Source organism: Tiliqua scincoides, chromosome 6 (assembly GCF_035046505.1).
Source record: "Tiliqua scincoides isolate rTilSci1 chromosome 6, rTilSci1.hap2, whole genome shotgun sequence".
Taxonomy (NCBI): domain Eukaryota; kingdom Metazoa; phylum Chordata; class Lepidosauria; order Squamata; family Scincidae; genus Tiliqua; species Tiliqua scincoides.
Genome location: NC_089826.1, coordinates 54,159,972 through 54,180,856, shown reverse-complemented (window position 1 = coordinate 54,180,856; position 20,885 = coordinate 54,159,972). Strand labels below are relative to the sequence as shown.

At 40.4% G+C, this 20,885-nt stretch overlaps 1 protein-coding gene across 2 annotated transcripts in view; it reads right to left on the bottom strand.

Annotated features, from left to right (window-relative positions):
- Positions 1-20,885, bottom strand: part of GALNT7 (polypeptide N-acetylgalactosaminyltransferase 7) — a 70,046-nt gene that overhangs the window by 24,304 nt on the left and 24,857 nt on the right. For both annotated transcript variants that reach the window (XM_066631915.1, XM_066631914.1), the window contains exons 2-5: positions 12,208-12,668; positions 5,190-5,356; positions 2,629-2,759; positions 2,298-2,377 (exon numbers count right to left, since the gene is read on the bottom strand). In XM_066631915.1, the coding sequence (XP_066488012.1) occupies positions 2,298-2,377; positions 2,629-2,759; positions 5,190-5,356; positions 12,208-12,668 (839 nt within the window). The remainder of the gene's footprint in view (positions 1-2,297; positions 2,378-2,628; positions 2,760-5,189; positions 5,357-12,207; positions 12,669-20,885) is intronic.

Genomic DNA, 20,885 nt, shown 5'->3' with positions numbered 1-20,885 from the left:
AAACAACATGTTACAAGAAATGTGTAATTTGATCCAGGATTTTCCCCTTTTATTTTTTCAATAGTGCTGGCAGAAGTGCCTTACAGGGAAAAGTGCAACAGCCTTTTGATTACCAACAGAAGAAGCCTCTTTCCTCCTATTAACAGCATGGACGGGGTGGGGGTGGGTGGGTTCTGCAACTGAGACTGAAAATGGGACAGGGCAAAGTTCCACACTATAGTTTCCCCAACTCATTTAGTACCCTGCCCCCTGCACAGTATTAAAAAAATAAAACAGGAAAAAATCCTGGTAAAATTATGCTGTTCTTATAATGCGTAGTTTGGCTCCTAATGTAGTGATCAAAACTCAATAGACTCAATTTCATTATTTAAAATGATTGGAGGAAAAGAAACCAACAATACATTCCAACATAATGCTTTATTATTTACTATTAAAAATAGCTGCAATTTGAATTTTATGACGGTCATGCTAAGAAGTGGATGTTAATGATACTACACTTTGCTTTAAGTAGGATCAAGAGAGACTCCACAGTATAGCCCAAATTGGGGAGGAAGAATTAGAAAGGATCTGACCTACCTGCCCACCTGGTGCACCAGCCCATCTTTGATATTCTTGGAGCCCAAGCCTATGCATATCTACTCAGAAGTAAATTCCATTATAGTCAATGGGGATTACTTCTAAGTAAGTATGGATAGAATTGCATATGCAAGCAGATATAACCTATTTGCATAAAGTCAAATGCACCAATATTGCAACAATTTCTCAATAAAGTCCTGTAATCAAACACGTTATTTTAGCTGCATACAGAGATCGTAACTGAAGATTCCTGCATGGATGTCAGAGGCGTGCCAAATGAGCAGGGGTACTTATGCTCCTCTCTCTATAATGGACCAGACCAGAGGGGCGGGGGAGGAACTGTCCAATCTTAACCCTCTTGTGTAAACTGGGATGTAAATAATCTGCAGTATATTAATGTCATAACAGGAATTCCAGAAGTATGTTGCTGAAGAGTTTTCCTTTCAATTTACACAGTCTAAATCATGGTATACTGCAGTGGTTCTCAAACTGGGGCATCACGATGCCCCCGCCAAAGAGCCCTGGACTCAGACTCCTTAAGGAACGGGGAAGGGGGGAAGGCAGCGAAGCCATCTGCTGGATTGCACTGCACTGGAGGGGTGCAGGGGCTTGCTGCCACTTACCAGAGTCTGCAGCAGCCTCCTGGGGCGTGGGGAGCCAGCCTCCATGGGGCTCCCCACACTGCAGAGATCCCCAAAATTGTGATTGCAACCACTTCTGGTTTTGTGTTCACAAAAATGGAAGTGGTAGCGATCCAGATTTTTACTGACTCTGCAGTGTGGGGAGCCCTGTGAGAGGCTGCTGCAGGCTCTGGTAAGTGGCAGCAAGTCCCTGCACCCCTCCAATGTGGCACGATCCAATAGATGGCTTCACTGCCTTCCCCCCACCCCCCTCCCACACACTTACTGCAGCACAAACTGTCCCTGAGAGTTTGAGAATGACTGGTCTACTGAATTTCCCAAATCTATTGATAAAATCACTGATGGGCATTATAAATGTCATCCACTGGGCTTTAGATATCTCCAAGTCTGGCAAATGTTCAAATTATTCTTAGCACGAACTTCAAACCAAGGTTCTGAAATCCTAAGACAGTTAGCATTCCTACGGTCCATTTAAATCAGAGTTACTAAATTTTTGTCCCCTGCTGTACCACTTCACATGATCCATCTATTGGAAGTACCACCGGAAGTTACTGATGGTGATGTGATGTTATTGCCAGTTACTTTTGGACTGGGAGGTCAGATGTGATGTGACAAATACCAGTAAGAAGCTCAGGGTGGACCAGAGGGCTTTACTGAGTGTGCAAAAAGCGCACACTAGAGCTCTGCCTGCCGAGGCAAACCTCCTACTGCTACTTGTCACATTGCATTGCTGGTCTCATTGCCAGGTGGTGGGGGTTTGGATGTTCCACAAATACCACTGGACCTCAAGTACCACTGGATGAGAAATGCTGATTTAAATCAAAGAAACTTAAGTTAGCAGAACTAAATTTACTCAATTATTTCAATGGCACTTGACAAGTCATGACTAATTTTTAAGTACAATCTAAATTTTTCTGCTTAAATCAGCCAAACTGCAAATGTCTATTTGGACATCTTGGAAAATGAATTGACTAAATTATTCAGGCAGAAAGATTTGGTTACTTGTCCTGGGTGAATGACTAACTGCAATGCTATCCTTAAAGGCTTTCTGAGATATAGAAATAAGCAGAATATAATTACCTGTCTTTAGATATAGGAGCTATTAGTGCTGCATACCAGTTTATTGCCACCTCACAATGGGCATCAAGGTAAATTAAAACCTTTAAAACAAAGAGAAAAGAAGATTTCAACACAGTTGTGATTTAGAACATACATACATAGAACACACATTTTTACTTGAGCTTTTTTGCATTTTACATTGACATCAGTTTACAACTATCTCATAAAATACTATATAATCATTTTGCAATTTAAAGAACTTTTGTGAAATAATCAACCACTTTAAGATCCGTTAAAAGCAAAATTTAGATTGCATGGAAACAAGGGTTTTATTTAGCAAACATTTTTCTACCTGTCCAAGTTTAGCCTTCTGGGCGCCAATGCTTCTAGCTTGTATTAAACCTTCTCTCCTTTCATTTCGAAAAAGCTTTACAAGGCCATTCCACTGCTTAATATAATCCTCTAGTCTCTCTTTTAAGTGTGCTATCAAATAATAAAAAAGAAGTTTCCATATATGTTATTAAATATTTAGCTTTGACCTTACAATACAAACTAAATATAATTAACTAAGTATCAGATGTTGGGAAGTTTAAGAACTTAAAATCATCATTACTTGGTATATTTGAAGATGACACCTGCAGACTAACTTTGGCTGCTCCCAGTTCTGCTTGTATTTTTAAAATAGATGTAGGAAAAGTCAGACCTGAGAATGTGGCTGTGAACTCTATGGGAGCTTTGCAAGACACAGGTCTCATACTTGCATCTGACCCTTTTAGCAACAGAAAGGCACAAGCCTTCAGCTGTTTTTCAGTCGCATTATCCACATGGTTTTTAAACATAATTTGTAAGGAAATGTAACAGAAGTTGTTATAAAGCAGTAAGTGTGCTATTTTCCCCATGTGCACCTTATTGCTTTGAGCTAAGTCTTCACCCACCACAGTACTGACATAAATTCAAAGCTGCTGTTTGACATGCCAAAAAAAATGTAATCAAGACTTTAACTCACATAATAAAGTGTCAACATTTATAGACAACAAAATCCAGGAGGTGGTGCATGAGATGAAGGATTCATTGCTCATAATAAACCTTAGTAATGCTTGGATTTGAAAGCAGATGTGGATGCAAACAAGATTCTGAAATACCTTTGAGAGTACATTCATGATTCTTTATTAATATTAATGGTTACCACAATCAAATATGGTGGGGAAAGGCCACAGTGAATTAGCCATTTCTCAGGATCACACTGTTGCATATTTATGCAAAATTAGAAAAAAAACAACTATGAAAGATGCTCATTTTTCAACTCTGTCATACTCTGCCTTGAAAGTGCAGACAGATTCAGAAAGTAATGCATTGGAGAAAAAAAACCCAGAAATTCAATAGGAAATACAAAGAGAGAAAGTAAGTGCAGCTTACAGTGTACTTGTACCTGCTTGTCCTGCACTTCTTTGTGTATTTGTATTAGAAATGCTGTGCTCATGGGGTTACTTGGAGTAACTCCAACGTTATCCTTGGAGTACAGGGGCACAGTTTCATTTCTAATGAACCTCCTAGATCCTCCTCAACTTTCGGATAACTCACTGCAATACTATGAAGATGCACATTGATAACTATCTTTTAAGTAAGAATTATTTACATTTTGTTACTGATCATCATAATGAAGGTGAATGGAGTTCATACAGAGATCCAAAACATTGTACAAAGTTCAAACTAAAACTGACCAATTTTTTTCCTCTGAACTATGGCACAATGGACAGCATAATAGCCAGAAAGACATCCAAGGTGCAAAATCACCTATGACACTGTCCTAACATCACTGTCAAATATCATACTTGTTACATCCAGTTCACAGAATTTCTCTCTAATTCAAATTCTGTAGTACAATGACTGAAGGTAAGACATTTTCCCTTCTGCAAATTGGCTCCAGCCCACAATAAAAACCCTGAATTCCTTTATGATTATGTTTTACATACCCATACCTTTCTACTTGTTAGGTTCTCCACCCCTCCTCTCCACATTCAGATTCAGTGGCCATCAGCTCACCATCAGCTAGCCACCTGAATATACAACTCTGAATATGGCAGGGTGTGGAAGAGTACTAAGCAGTTGTGGGTATTTACTATATAAATACAGTTTGTCCTAATAAACATTTCAAAGCAATGAAAACCCAAAACTGATGGAATTCCAATACACAAGCTTCCCATGCTTCTGATTTTCCATGAATTGTCAATTTTGAAGCATGGTGGATATGCAGTTGCAAAATAGCTATTATGATGGGTGAAGGGGAGAGTTAGATTTAGATTATTATTGTAAAAAAGGGTATAACAAGCTGAAGGAGACCTCTGTATTATCTCTGGACAGTAGTCACCTTGATTTCAATCTGATAACTTACTAAGGGCCCAATCCTATCCAATTTTCCAGGGTCAGTGCAATGGTGCCAATGGGGCGTGCGCTGCATCCTTTGGTGCGGTGGCAGTCACAGAGGCCTCCTCAAGATAACGAAACATTTGTTCCCTTACCTCCAGGCTGCATTGCAGCTGCACCAGTGCTGGGAAGTTGGATAGGATTGGGTTCTAAGGCTGCAGTCCTATCCACACTTTCCTGGGAGTAAGCTCCACTGACTCTAATGGGACTTACTTCTGAGTAGACAGGCACAGAATTGGGCTCTAAGTCATAAAATTATTTTTAAATGATTATTCTTTGGAAAGATGGAAAATCAAAAATTGGCAGCAAAATTTCCATTTAAAGAAACACAGCGACAGACATTTGCCAAATTTGATAGCATGTCATTGTTCACCTAACAGTCACCCAACATAAACTATTGCATATTAGCAAAATACTTCTCTTATGTAGCTCGTGTAGAATGAGAGGGTCATCACTTACGTGTTAAGTATTTATATGAAATACAGTTACCTTTATTACTGAAGTCATCAATTAAAACAATTTCAGCCAGATACTTCCTGGGTGTTCTTTTAATTACACTGTGAACAGTTCTCATGAGTGTGGACCAGCCTTCATTATGGAAGACAATAATAACACTGGAGGTGAGTAGGTTTTCATCATAATGCCAGTACTTGCACCTGTAAGAGATATTTGAAAAATGTTGAAACAATTGTCTATGACCACCAAACTTGAATGCTCTTAGAAGCAGTTTCAATAAATCTACTTGATTAATTCAGAACTTCAATTCTACCTTCAAAAAATAAGAACTCATCAATTTGGAAAAAGTTCAGTTTTCTTAACAAAAAACACATCTACTATAAACAAACATTTTCTACAATACTGGCCCCAAAGCTATCACTAGCTATCATTTCAATGTATGTTCTCAATCAGCTAGATAAAAACGTTCTATCCAACAAACTGCTATTGCACAGAACAATAGTGACATCCAGTGGCTGACTAAACTAATATCAGCAAGCAATATAATATGGTTAGTTTTTACCATATTTTACATAGCTGGTTCCCCATTTAAAAAAGAAAAACTCATTGCTATTGGTAGGTAATACAATTAACTCTCTAAATACAGGCAAAAGTGACAAATCAGATGCTGGAAGGTTAAATATGTATCAGACTGAACACAGTTGTGCTATACATGATGCGAAATTATGCTTTTCAGGGTTGCTGCACACACACAATATCTCTAGATATTGATATCTCTATCTTCTTCTCTAGAAACTCTTTGATGAAAAGTAGAACACCTCACTGGTTACTAGGATCAACCAATGTCAACCAAGCCTAATCAAAATTCGTGAATTCTGCATTTGCAAGCAATCATACAGCAGAGCTATTGGAGGCTGCTGTGGATTCAGGAACATTAAATCTCATTTGATTCACACTGGACCCAAATTTCAAAAAGAGCTCAAAATGACTAAAGTACTGACCAAATGCAGACCTGATTAAACTAAATAACTGCAGAACTTAGAATTATTTATTTAAAAGCTTTATTAAGTTCAATACCTGATAACAGTTTAATTGTGTCATTCCTTGGTCACTATTGGACTATAATTCTTAAGCACCCCTGACATGCCTTGAACATGAGAGGAATTTTCTACTTTTGCATGCAAAGAGCAAGTTACACATGGAGGATGGTGTTTTTGTTTTGTATTTTTCCAAATGAAAATATGGATGGCTTTCCATATGCAAATCTAAGGGCACAATCCTAATCAGGTCTTCTCAGAAGTAAGTCCTGTTTTGTTCAATGGGGCTTACTCTCAGGAAAGTGTGGTTAGGATTGCAGCCTAAGTTTTTTAAACAGCATTTCACTTGAAAGCTAGATGCATCCTGCCACCTAGTGAATTATCTTTTGTATTGCCACTCCACAGATCACTACTTACATTGCAATAACACAGGTTTTAGTTTGGAACACCTTTCAGTCACTGTCTGGTTTGCCCACCATTGGTAAGGGTCATTTACTGCCTGGTTGAATAATTCAAATCCAGTGTAAAATCTGTCTACCACACAATCTAGTAATGAAATAATTGACAGTCATAAGTCACACAAAGTATTTTAAAACTTACAACACTATGACTAAAAATTCTGGAGGCATTTTGCCAGCAGAGTGCTGTCTGTGAAATGATTATAACATTTGTGTGACTTCCTAAAGCATCAGATACATCAATGTCACGACCCAGGTTACCAATTCCATCTCAAAAAGGTAAGCAAAAGCTTGAAATATGTACGAGCAGCTGTTTGATGCTGTAGATTTCATGCTATACGCACATTCCTCTGTCCCTCATAAGTGAGTGGACCCCCCCTTCCTCTCCACCTCACTTAGGGCACAACTTCCATTACAAAAAGCAGAAGCTGCTGACTTTACACTGGAATTTATGGCTACAACACAAGTACCACTTCCTCCCTTCTCAATGCCTTGGCCAATGATTTTCAACCACTGTGCCGTGGTACACTGGTGTGCTGCAAATGGTCTGCAGGTGTGCCACAGGAGTTTGGAAGAGGGTCACAGTAGAGTCCTTGGGGGATACAAGCCCCCTGTTAGCAGTGCAGTGTGCCTTGTAAAAACCTGATGCACCTTGACAATTTTAGTGCCTTGTCAGTGTGCCATAAGATGAAAAAAAAATTGAAAATCACTGGCCTAATCTTTAGTCACCATCCCTGCAATGGACAGCTCTAAAGAGAAATAGGATAAAGAACCAGGGAAGTCACCCAAACTTCAGTACTTAAAAAACCACTCAGTCAGGCACCAAAAGGAGGCAGAAACCAATGAACAAGGAGGAACTGCTAGCATAAGAGTTGTCCTAAAGTAATAAGTGGAAGGACATAAAGAGTAGTATCCTGTGAGCACAGTAATAGGAGAGTGCATGGAGGTACAGGAGGAAAATCAAAGAGAAACCAAAAGAGCAGGATCCAACATTGTTCTAGTAGACGTCTTCTGACAGTCAGGTATTATAGTGTTTCAACTTAAATGACTATGCAGGTGAGAGGTAATGGTGGTATGCTTCACAATCAGTGCAAAAACACACAGTAACAACAAATAAAAACACATTAAACTATACTAGATAATAGCAAATAGTCACACTCAAAACAAATCACTCCAATCCATTTTCTGTAAGCATAGTTTTTGAGCACTGTAGTTCTTATCATTATGGCTGCCAGAGAAGTCATTACCAGACTTTCTTGCCTCTATTCAGTATCTGCATTGTTTCTTTGCAACTCTGAAAAAGCAAGGTGTGCACCACATGTCCCAAAAATTTATCTCTCGCTTTTTTTTTTCTTTAAACACACAGGCTACATTTTAAGAGACAGTAGAGTGAAATTTCCACTGCACTCCAACTTTCATGCAACCTCTCCCAAATGATAGAGAGTGGGCTACAACACAGCACATCCTTCCAGATCAGACCAAGTAACACATTTATTTTTCAATTTCTTTCCCATATTTTTCTCAGTGGCCACAAGGTGGCTAACAGAGTGCTCTCTATACACCTGTTATACGTAGTAACCTATAACCTGTTCCTGGGCATGACCACAATTTTGTCATAGGAGAGAAGCCATAGCCCCATGATAGAACACACGCTTTGCATGTATAAAAGCCAGGTTCAATCCTTGCTCTCTCCAGTTTGACAAATATTGGGAAGCAGGCCTAGAAAGGATCTCTGCCCAAGACCTTGGAATACAGCTCCCAGTTATATATGGGATAGAACAAGCATCGATACACCCATCCCACCTCCCCCCACGGACAAGGGTAAATCCTATCTCTGTGGCCCCTGCACACCTTTACTTTTGTTTACATTCATTACAGTTGTTCAAAATGTCTCTTGCTTTAACCCAGTATTTCTCAAGCAATGGTATGGGTACCAGAGTGGTACTTAAGGTGGTGTCTGGTGGTGCTCACAGGGGCCTGGACACTTGCCTCCTAGCAGACAGTCCAGAAAAAAGACACAACAAAAGAGATAGGGGGCTTCAAAGCATGCTTTTCCATGCTCAAAAAAGTCCTCCCATTCACCCTGAGCCTCTTACTGATGTTTATGGCATCACATCTGGCCTCTCAACCCAAGTAACTGGCAATGATGTCATCACCAGTTGCTTCTAGTGGTACTTTGAATAGATGGACCATGCAAAGTGGTACAGTGGAGGACAAACGTTGAGAAACACTGCTTTAACAAAACAAGCAGACACAGCCTCTTGTAATTACTGTATGTCTCCTGCCTTAACAAACAATCAAGTAAGCAGGCTAGAAGGGAGAGTGAATGTTAACAGGAAGCAGGAAGTTAACATTCACTTTCCCTACTAGCCTGCCTGCTTGTCTGTTAAAGCAAGAGACATTCCACATGCCAGTAATGAAGATAAACAAAGATAATGGTGTGGAGAGGGAAGGAACAGCAGATAAATGGATCCACGGATACCGGGGGACACCTGTATTAGGTGTCAGACAGGCCAGATAAATGGACTGATTCGCTCAGTTTATCAGTTCCTTACAGCATGTCCCTCAAACTAACTTCACAAGTAAATGGAAAAGACTCCTTCTTATGCCATGAAAATGAGCCAGAGTTTTCTTGGCAGGCCACACAACTACTTTAGAAATTTGTTCAACACAGTTTCAAGGTAAAAGGCAAAAGATTTATACGATCTGAAGAGAAACCAGAGTTTCAAGGTCACTTGCAAACCGCTCACATGGTTCCGTTTCCCCGAACACATAAAATTGTAATGTTCCATTTACATGTATACATTCAGTACATTACAACCCATGAAAGTCTGGAAAACAGTTATTTCTAAGTGTTGAGAGACCAGGGGATGAGCAGACTAATCAGTGGAAAAAGCCCTCCCCAGTGGAAAAAAGGAGATTCCAACCACCTAGCTAGATGATAACAGTAAAGAATACGCAAAAGCAGAAGCTTGGCTAAAGGAAAAGAAATGGAAAATGTTTTACTTACAGATCTTAGTAGAATACAGGCATCTTCTAATTAGGATTAGAGGATAAACTAGAGAACAAGGAACCCTAAAAGTTGCTCCTCTTTGTGTGTATGTCTGGGGGAATGGGCTGGCCGCAAGCATAGGAGGTCCAGCAGACACATCCTCTTCATGGGATGTCCTGGGACAAAAAAGGGACGTGTGCATGGGAAGGAGGAAGGAAATAGAATTAAAACCACACCTCTCCAAGGACCAGAGAAAGGAACAAACAGAGGGTCCCAGATGACCAGATATTATATTCTGCCTCCCAGAGTCTTCCAGGCAATGTTACAACTTTCAACAGTAAGTAAAGAACAAGTGTTATGGTCCTGTGTGTCTACTTTTCACCAGTGTACTTCAGGGACTGCACTGCTATTCTTAGAAGGAGGCTATAGCTCAGCAGGTGGAGAGCTTTAATTACTGTATATGCAAATAGATAATATGTAAAAATTTGACATCTGCACTGCAAGAGCTCATGAGTACTCCAGAAAAGAAATGTGCTGTGAAAGAGTCTCAGAACAGAACACAAATGCCTTCTTATATAGTCTTTCAGCAGAGGGTTACAAAGACTGTTTTGACTCATCTAGATGAAACAAAGATAATGCCACTTATGAAAACATACTTCTGAACAAGATTTTGCAAGGCTAACATCACATAAATGCCAACTCACTTTAATTATGTCTCTTTTTATGAAGTTAAACAAACAACATAAAATGTATTGATATTCAAACCTTCCTCAGCAATTCCAAATAAAGAATAAAAATAAAATACATGGGGAGTCGAATCCTTACTGACAAATCATGCACAATAAAAGTCCCAAGGAAATTACATCCATTGATAGACTTTTATCCCTGTCAACAAGCTCCTGCACGTCTTTGATTCCTTAAAGCTTGAAGGTAGAAGAGCAAAGTACTCCAATTTTAAATTTCCAACTATGCAATTCTCTACAAGTTTACTGAAAATCAAGTCCCATTATGTTCCATGGAATTTATTCCCAGGAAAGTGTATAGAATTTCAGCATAAGTTACTAGGGCTGCAATCCGACATACACCTTCCTGGGAGTAAGACCCACCAAGTTCAAAGAAACTTACTTCTGAACAGACCCAAATAGGATTGTGCAGTAAAAAGATGGGAAAGAAAAGCGGGGGCGGGGGAGGAACTGGTGCTTTATTGCAGAACACAGAATGAAACAAGATCTTCATACAAAATCTTTGCACAACAGAATTACATTTAGGAGTTCTCACAGAAACAAAAGGGAAGGTTAAAAGAACATTTTATGTAACTGTTAAAAGGAACCATTATACTGTTTTCCACTGAAGTCACTCAGAAAGACTTGCAAGAAACAGTAAATTCACAGAACAAAAACAAGCAGAACTACAAGCTGGACTAACAGCTGGTTGCTTCTGTTCACAGATCACATAGTAGAAAACCTTCCACAGACAAACAGCTAAGCCTCAGTAGCTAAGGCAATGGTTCAGATGATGTTAATTCACTGGAGCCTGGCATCACTGGAGCCTGGAGTCACTGGAGCCTGGCATCATGCCTTATGGGGGGACAAGAGCCATATCTCAAAGAGTGAACAGAACAAAAGGGCAGGAAAGTTGCATAAGTCTTTCCCACAACAAGCTAACTCATCTACCTAATACAGAAAAAGAGATTCACATGAGAAGCAATCCAGACTCAGATAACAATAAAACTTTGTATTATCAGAGTGCCTGATACTGTAAGTATCACAAATACATATCATAAAGAAGGGAATGAAGTTTGTAGCATGATCAAGCCACAAGCATTTTAAGTTCCACAGATTGCAATGAGAGAATTAAACATGTGTTCCTAAGAGCCATTTAGTTATTTGATTTTTCTCTGTAAACCGCTTTGTGAACTTTTAGTTGAAAAGCGGTATATAAATACTGTTAATAATAATAATAATAATAATAATAATAATAATAATAGGATTTTGAAATGAAAAGATTTTTAAGAAACACCGAATAGTCTGTATACCTGTGGTCCTATTTAAAGCAACAAGCAGTAACATTGCTATGAATTCAGTTTTGTGCATGAATATGAATATAATACACTGTGAATTTTAAAACACCACTGTCAACCATATACTCTTGGGGATTCGGGCAATTTTCCTGGAACTGTATATATGCGTCAAAAAATAAATACAAAATTATATGAATGGTTTCTTTCAGTTACAAGACAATTCAGGATTTCTTAAAAAAAGAGCGTCGTGAAGAGCAATAAAATTGGATACCTACTTGAAAGTGGTAACACAAAAGGAAAATACTTGTTGCAATACAATCCAGAGAAAACAGAAGCAAGAAACATGATGTAGAAGATCAGACCCAAGTTGTCAGGCACAAGAATGAATTACTGAAGTAAATGAAAAATTAGCTCAAATCTCAGTTGAAACAGCAGAAAAATGGTTTAGTCTGATCACAATGAGACGTACTGAAGCTAGATACACAAAATACAACCTGCCCCTCCCATAAGAAATTCAAAAAGGAGAATCAGAACAGATACTTACTCTTCTTGACGCAAGTCATTAATGCTTCGATCTAATGAGATCATATCACTTGCTACCATGTTAAACCCAAACTCTTTAATGCTGGCTTGAACAGATTCTTTATACTCTGGTCCTAAAACATATGGCTTGGCTTCCTCTCCAGGGCCACCTACAACTCCATGAGGCTCAGGTTCTTTGGGTTCAAAATTACCAAGGATTCCAGGTTGCAGTACAGGATCACGGTAGATAAGGGTTTGAGGCTTAAATGTAAGATACTGTCGCTGTATGATGTTTTGTTGATCATTATTGCCACCAACAAGATTCCCTTCATTTTTGGCCTTATTCCTTCGCCGAATAGATTCCAAGTCTACTTCCACACCTTCAACATGAGGCCAAGGTAACACAGGTTTGAACTTGTCGTTTCCAGGAACCAGACCATGGTCTCCATTGTTGGGCAGAAGATTGCTGGCATCGTTGTCATCCTACATAAGAGAGGCAGATAACACTGTAAAACAAGAACATTAGCAAAACAGCCATCCCAGATTCAGACTGGTGTGCCAGGGGGAGGGAGCAGGGTGGGAGGGAGGAGGACAGAGCTGCCCAACATGGAGGCTCTTCATTCTACGCCGACCATCAGATCATCGTAGAATCGAATAGCCCACGGCTTTTCAAACTGGAGCGTCGTGACACCCCAGCCTGTGGGCCCTGGCCACTTTCACCTTAAGCCCCATTGTGGGGCTACTTGGTTTATCCAGGGGAATGGGATGAAAGTCCCCTACTCCTGAAGAGGAGGTGGTGGCTGCTTGGAGCACAATGGATGCAGCGGCAGCCATTTTCAGCAACTGCTGCAGCCCTGTGCTCAGGCAGCTCAGGATTGGGCTGGTCGTCACTGCAGAAAACATCACATTTTCCGACAAGCCAGAACTTCTGCTAAAAATAAAAGCATGAGGGCCACTCAGGTACTGCCTTTGAAACTTTTTTTCCTAAAGGATCTGAGCTCAGAAGCTTTAGGTTCAACAGAGGGTAAAGTGAGAAATTTAAGAATCCGTTTTATTCTGTCCCTCAGATGCAGATGGATGGACAGAACGGGAGGGTATAGATGGATGAAAGGAAGGAAGGGAGAAGGTAAATTTGAGTCATGCCCCCACATGGAGGAGAATGAGGTCTTGTTTATATTATTTGGATGAGATGAGACACAGGTGGTGAAAGCAGACTTTGCTTCATGGTAAAGGTGCATAGAATTGACCTCTGATATATAAATAAAATCTAATAAAAATTAGAAGGTGGGGTTAAAAATATAAATACATTTTTTTTACCCCACCTTCTAATTTTTATATACTTTTTATATACTTGTTCTAAACTACTGCAATCCATTCCAAGGATCTGGGATGAAATATACTGACTTAAATCTTAAAATGAAGCAAGTTTCAAAACAGAAATAAGTGATGGAGATAATACTCCAATAAAGACATTCATTCATTCATTCAATTGTATAGACTTAGTGGGGTATGCCTATGGGAGCTGTCATGACAAATTTCAGAATGTAACACTAGGCCATAGGCAACAGGCACATAGCTAACTGTTTTCCTTGGCATCACACATGCCTGAGCAAATGTAACTTTCAGGTCTTGAACAATACCACACATTTCTAAAATGGGCCACATCAGAGAACAAAGCCAGACTGCATCTTGTTGCAAATCACCCAGGAATAGCAGAGAATTTTAGCAGAAGACTTGTAGCATAAAGTTGGAAGAGGTGGCAGATGTATGGAGATGGATAAAGAGAATGCACATGAGGTTGAAGAAAAGGGCCCTTCATTTAAGCAAAGGGTTATCACTTGTGTATGTGGTCTTTGTGTAAAACTTTGGAGAGCTGGTTTTACTGATGAATGGCGGTAACTGATCTCATTTAGCTATTCTCAAAAACAAGTGCTTTAAAACTAACATCTTGTCTCATACTGAGAAAAAAAAACACATGGATATGATAATAGAAAGGGTAGCAGCAAGATTCAGCATCTATTATATGAAAAAAAAATTCTGTTCTAGTAGAATAAAGACAGGGGAAAAAATGTCCCCAGACACCAAATGAGGAAAAGTTGAGCAGGGTTATTTATCAGTTTTCATAGTGTTCCTCACATAGAAATGTTTACCAAAGCCGGCATTGCAACTATCCTTCCCTTCCCCCCTGCACAAGCTTGCTGTTCCTGATCACATGTCTTTTCAGCACAGATCAGAGTAACTTCCTGTCTTTTGATGCACTCTGCGCGTGCATACACACTCTTGTTTTCCTGGGGCAGTTGCAATGATAAGAGTTCACAGGATCAACATTTTAGATACTTGGACATTTTTCCAACTCTAAAATGAAATACATACAGTTAAGCCATCCCATTCAAACCTTTGTCATGCAAGATAAAACATGATGTTAAGTACTAAAGAAGTTGCCCACTACCAACAGAAATTATTGAGCCAGCAGAATAATACAGATAAAAATGTAGACTTGTAGACCTGTTTCTTTCCTCAGTTGGTTACCCCCAAAACTGAAGGTATTTAAAATGCTACAATTCTTTCAATCACAGTCTGTACTTCAATCAAGGATGCAACACAGCTTGCGATGAGAGTCTGTTTGCATTTTAAATTCCATTAACTATGGTAGAACAAGTGTGGTAACATACACAATGGTATGTGGATTATGCATGAGACTACTTGTCTCTCCAATATATAGGATTTTCACTAGTTGTTTAAGGCAGTGGTTCTCAAACTCTCTGGGAGAGTTTGAGAGTCAGTAAATCCTTGCAGGGGCGGGGGGAGGAGGCAGCGGGGGTGGGGGGAAGGCAGCGGCGCGATCCCCACAATTGCACCGCTCAGGAGGCTGCAGGGGCTTGGGTGCACTTACCCAAGCCTCCTGCAACCTCCCCGGGGTGTGGGGAGCCCGGCGCAACTTCTGGCAGGGCTCCATGCAGCAAGGAAAGTTGATGTGGAACGACTGCGCCCCGCCCCCGCTAAAGCGTAGCGCGATCACTCTGCATCCACTTTCACTGCTGCGGGGAGCCTTGCTGCAGGTCGCACCGGGCTCCCCGCACCCCCGGGAGGCTGCAGGGGCTTGGGTACGTGTACCCAAGCCCCTGCAGCCCCCCTGAGCGGCACGATCCTGGGGATCGTGCCGCTGCCTCCTCCCTGCCTCCAGGTTGCCCCCACCCCTTAAGGGGGCAGGGGCCAGGGCCTGCAGACTGGGGCGTTGCAACGCCCCAGTTTCAAAAGCCCTGGCTTAAGGTATGAAAGTACACTTCCTGAGTACACTTCTGTACTGCAGCGAGTCATGGACTCTTCGCTCACAACAGGAGAGGAAACTGAGCGCTTTCCACATGCGCTGCCTCCGACGCATCCTCGGCATCACCTGGCAGGACAAAGTTCCAAACAACACAGTCCTGGAACGTGCTGGAATCCCTAGCATGTATTCACTGCTGAAACAGAGACGCCTGCGTTGGCTTGGTCATGTCGTGAGAATGGATGATGGCCGGATCCCAAAGGATCTCCTCTATGGAGAACTCGTGCAAGGAAAGCGCCCTACAGGTAGACCACAGCTGCGATACAAGGACATCTGCAAGAGGGATCTGAAGGCCTTAGGGATGGACCTCAACAAGTGGGAAACCCTGGCCTCTGAGCGGCCCGCTTGGAGGCAGGCTGTGCAGCATGGCCTTTCCCAGTTTGAAGAGACACTTTGCCAACAGTCTGAGGCTAAGAGGCAAAGAAGGAGGGCCCATAGCCAGGGAGACAGACCAGGGACAGACTGCACTTGCTCCCGGTGTGGAAGGGATTGTCACTCCCGGATTGGCCTTTTCAGCCACACTAGACGCTGTGCCAGAACCACCTTTCAGAGCGCGATACCATAGTCTTTCGAGACTGAAGGTTGCCAATACCAAGGTATGAAAATAATATTACTATAAAATTCTTCATAACACGATTGCAACTGAATTACATGACAGCTCCAGAAGTTACAATATTATTCAACTGATTCACTGATATATGCTTGAGCTCATAAAAAATTATGACAAGACAGGCAACTAGGACAAGAATGTGGAGAACAATATAATCAGAACCAACGACACAGAAGAGAAACTACTCAGGGGACAATTGTGTCTGTAGGAATCTCAATTGTAACATCAAGTGATATCCTAAGTATTTTAAAATTTAAAGTGGTCATCAGTGGTTTAAAAATGAATAGCACAATGAATACCAGAGTGCATACTAGAATGCAATGTGAATGCAAAGAGAAAACCAAAATAAATTGGTTCACATGGTAGTGTAGACAAGTTCACAGTAAAAAAGGATGGGAACAGTATTGTATTACCCCCAACACAACCAGGCTCATTGTCTCTCAAGACTTCAATGAAAGCCACAGTCACAAATGAACAGACTCTATGAAATTAGAAATGGAGACAATCCTTATGTTGTGATCCTGGCAAAAGCCTCAGTACTTGCATGTACTTAGATTTTTAAGTTCACAAGAATAATAACTGTATTTATATCTTTACCATGGTAGTGAACAACTGTATTTATTTACTAGGGCTACGATAATTTCACAGTAACATATGCACACATATCAGAAATAATAATGAATGATACATCTTATTTGCTTGACTGCTTTGATTCCCAGGCATATGACGATACTCATGACTGCCCAACTATAAAGTTCACTGAGCTCTTACATACTTGTGAAATAAAAGATCTGCTCATGTAGCACATTTCATTCTTATCTTGGCTCACGAAAGGCTTCTCAGAAGTCTCTGTGAGAGTTCTGAAGTGGCAATTCAGAAAAATGAGTAATCGTAAATCTCAATGGTTGAGTATTAGTTTCTCCACAAGAGCCGTTTCTGTTTGATTTTCACACAGAATATAGTAAATGTATATAGCAAGTAATTAAAATAAGCAAAACTATAACACCAGAAGATGTACAATAACACAATTTGACATCTCTATGTGTAGTACCTCAAGAAGCTACGAAATAAAGGCTTTGTGTAAACGGGAGGTATAGTTTGCTAGACAATGTCTCAGGGTGGAAATAGCTACTATGCCAGACTATGCAAGAAAACTTTGAACAAGTTTCCTTGGCAGCCAATATAAATCAAATCAGCCCAGTTATTTGATCTGCATTGTAATTCCACGGTTACACTTGTTGTAATTATACTAGGCAAGTACTAGGCAAGTACAGTTATCCCCCATTATATGAGCAACTGCTTTACCAGATTTCACTATAATTAAATGTACAAATTCATACCTTTAAACTCAATACAAGAGTATACTTCCCGCTTACACAAGAGTTCTGCTTATAACGTGCTGCTGGGAACTCATGCTAGAGAAGATACGAGAAGGGAAAGGACCATTTTTGACCATGGCATGCGGGATGTTTGTCCAGTTCTAAGGCCTTGCCTGAATTGCTGTTGTCTCATGGTGCATGTGATCACCCTCCCACATGCAACCAGGGTCTCCTTCTCCTAGCCCCTTCTTGGAGTGGTACATCTGCCTGACTGCACATTCTTACATACAAGTGCGCCACAGCAGGTGAGGAAAGAGGGAAGGGGCTCTGCTTGCAGTGCTGTGGCAGCAAGAGGAAGATGAGGCTGATGGGGAAATATTATTATTATTATTATTATTATTATTATTATTATTATTATTAATAATAATAATAATAATAATAATAATAATAATAATAATAATAATAATACAGGTATTTCTATACCGCCTTTCTTGGTCCTCAGATTTCTCCTCAGACTTTATTCAAGGCGGTTTACACAGGCAGGCAATTTTTAAATCCCCGTAGGGATTTTTACAATTTGAAAGAAGGTTTCTATCTTTCAAGAAACCACAACATTCAGGTGTTTCTTTCTTGATCTGGCCGCACATTCTGGCCTCCATCCTCCCACGCTCAGAGCAGATGGAATAGCTGGGCTCAGCTTGTCAGCTGCTTCAAGGTCGCATGGTGCCAGTGGCCTCGAACTGGCGACCTTCGGATGTTATCTTCAGGCAAATGGAGGCTCAACTCTCTAGACCAGACCTCCTGCCTTGCCTGGATAGCTGCTGTCTCCTGTTTATGCTCCCTCCTTCACTCATGTAGTCAGACCTTCCTTCTTGTGCTTCTTGCATCTTCTCAAGTGCCAGCCAGAGTTCACATCATGTACAGCACATCTAAAGTGCAGTGAAGTGCACAGCACCACATGTGAAGCATTGCTGCAGTGAACACTATGGCCCCTATAGCTGTATATTTACCTGCTCCTGTACCATTTTAAATTGTTTTTATATAATCGTATTTTTATGTTTTTAAGCGTTTTATTGTTAAAAATTGTATGCCATTTTGAGCTTTAGGAAAAGCAGTATATAAATCTTTCAAATAAATAAATGTATTCCTATTGCTAGTAGCCCAGAAGAAAGTGAAAAGGCCATTAAGGGTTGCACTGAAGTTGAATATCATAAAAAGGTTGAAACAAGGTGACAATTTGAAAAATATCCATCTCAACACAAACTTGTCTTTGCCAACACTCAGAACTATCTTACTGCAATATGATAAACTAAAGAAGGTGTCACAATCAAGCATTGGAAGCGCACATTGGAGAATGTAAAATTTTCACAAGAATCAATGTTAGCATAGATGAAGAAGCTTCCTAAACACTGGATGGACAGCCACATTCCTAAACACTCATGCTTACGTATGCAAGAAAAGGCTGTTTCTTTTTTTCAAGATTTGAAGAAGGTGGCAGTGGAAGAAGGTCAAGAAATTCCTGAAATGGAATTTAAAACAAGCCATAGTTGTTTTGACTGATTCAAGAAGTATGCCACGCAATGTGAAAGTGACAGGTGAAAAGGCTAGTGCCAATATTGCAGCAATAACACCTTTCCCTGCTGAGCTTCAAGAAATTATTGATTTCTTAACGAGGCTATCACCAAAGCAGATGTTCAATGCTAACAAAACAGGGCATTTCCTGGAAGAAAATGCCTTCTCGCACATTTATGGCTCATGATGAAAAAAGGCACCTGGATTTAAAGTATCAGAGGAACACATCTCTCTTCTTCTTGGTACAAGCCTCAAAGGCGATTTGAAGCTAAAAACACCTTGATGTACCATTCACAAAAACCTTGAGCATTCAAAGACATTCTGAAAACCAAGTTACTTGTCTTTTGGTATACGAACAAGAAGGCTTATGTAAACACAGAAATTTTCCTACATCACATCATGGAAAACCTTTCTCTGCTCATCACTGAACTTTGTGCCAAGAACAGCCTCAATAACGAGGCAATTTTGGTTTTAGATAATGAACCTGGTCAACCTAGGACTATTGAAGATGTAGCACCAAACAAAAGGGTTGTTTTTTTTGTCTCTTAATACCACCTCTCTCCTCCAACCTATGGATCGAGATGTTATCACTACTTCCCTCACCCTTTATTGGTGAAAAGAAAAAAGGACATTCATCTAAAAGGAACAGAAAAAAGGGAAGAAAAAAGGAAAATACAATTATATACAGATACTACATTCATCAGCAGCAACACACACACACAGAGAGAGAAATTTGGACGGTAAATACACTATGCATATATTTCTAAAAAAGCTTTCCAAATATCTGTAAATTTATCCATTTGTAGTCATCAATAAGTCATTCATTCAAATGTTAAAAGGTCCTCAATCCACTGGGTTATGATAAGAGGGCATTTATCCTTCCAATGTTTTAATACAAGTTTTTTAGCAATGGTGAGGGCACTGAATGTCCACCCCTTGTTGTTTTTCTGTTAACCTCCATGCTACAGCTTGATAATTCAGAAAGATATACATATCTACAAATATCAACGATTGCTGCAATATAACAATACAGATACAGTCCAATCCTACCTAAATCCCCAAGTGGTGATGCAGTGGTGCTGGCGCAGGCTACGCTGCATCCCACAGGGAATTTTTGGCTGCTGGGGATCTCCTTAGGGTAAGGGAACATTTGGGTAAGCCTCTACTGCTTAAATAGGTCTGCTCAGATCTGTTCCAGTAACTTAGCTGGCTCGTCCAAGCGGACTTGGGAAAGCAGACTGATGCCAGGGATAGAATATTGGTGGCACCGCTACCTCTGATACTGCCCCCTTCTTGGGTCTCAAACAACCCCTCTCTACCCATCCTGCTTCCCTCCTGAACCCCAAGCTGACTTATCAGTATTAGGGCTCCTATCCAGGTCCCTAGCGCAGTGTTTCTCAAACTGTGTGTTGGGACCCACTACATGGGTTGCAAGTCAATTTCAGGTTGGTCCCCATTCACTTCAATATTTTATTTTTAATATATTAGACTTGATACTATCATGGTATGTGATTGCACTTTGGGAAATGTTACAGATCTGTACTTTTAACAGGCTACTATATACAAACAATGATAGTAAATGGAACTTACTCCTGGTTAAGTGTGGGTAGGACTGCAGCCAAGGATTGCTAAAAATGTTCCTGCTTGATGATGTCACTTCCAGTCATGACATCACTTCCGGTGGGTCCCAACAGATTCTCATTCTAAAATATGGGTCTCTGAGCTAAAAGTTTGAGAACCACTGCCCTAGCACATGGCCGCAGCCACTCATGGAGGTGGCCCGGCTGCACTGAACAGCATGTTGTGTTTCTTAACAGCCACAAAAGACCCTGTGCTACCAGAGCTCTAACTTGGGCTGTGCATGGCCCTCATAT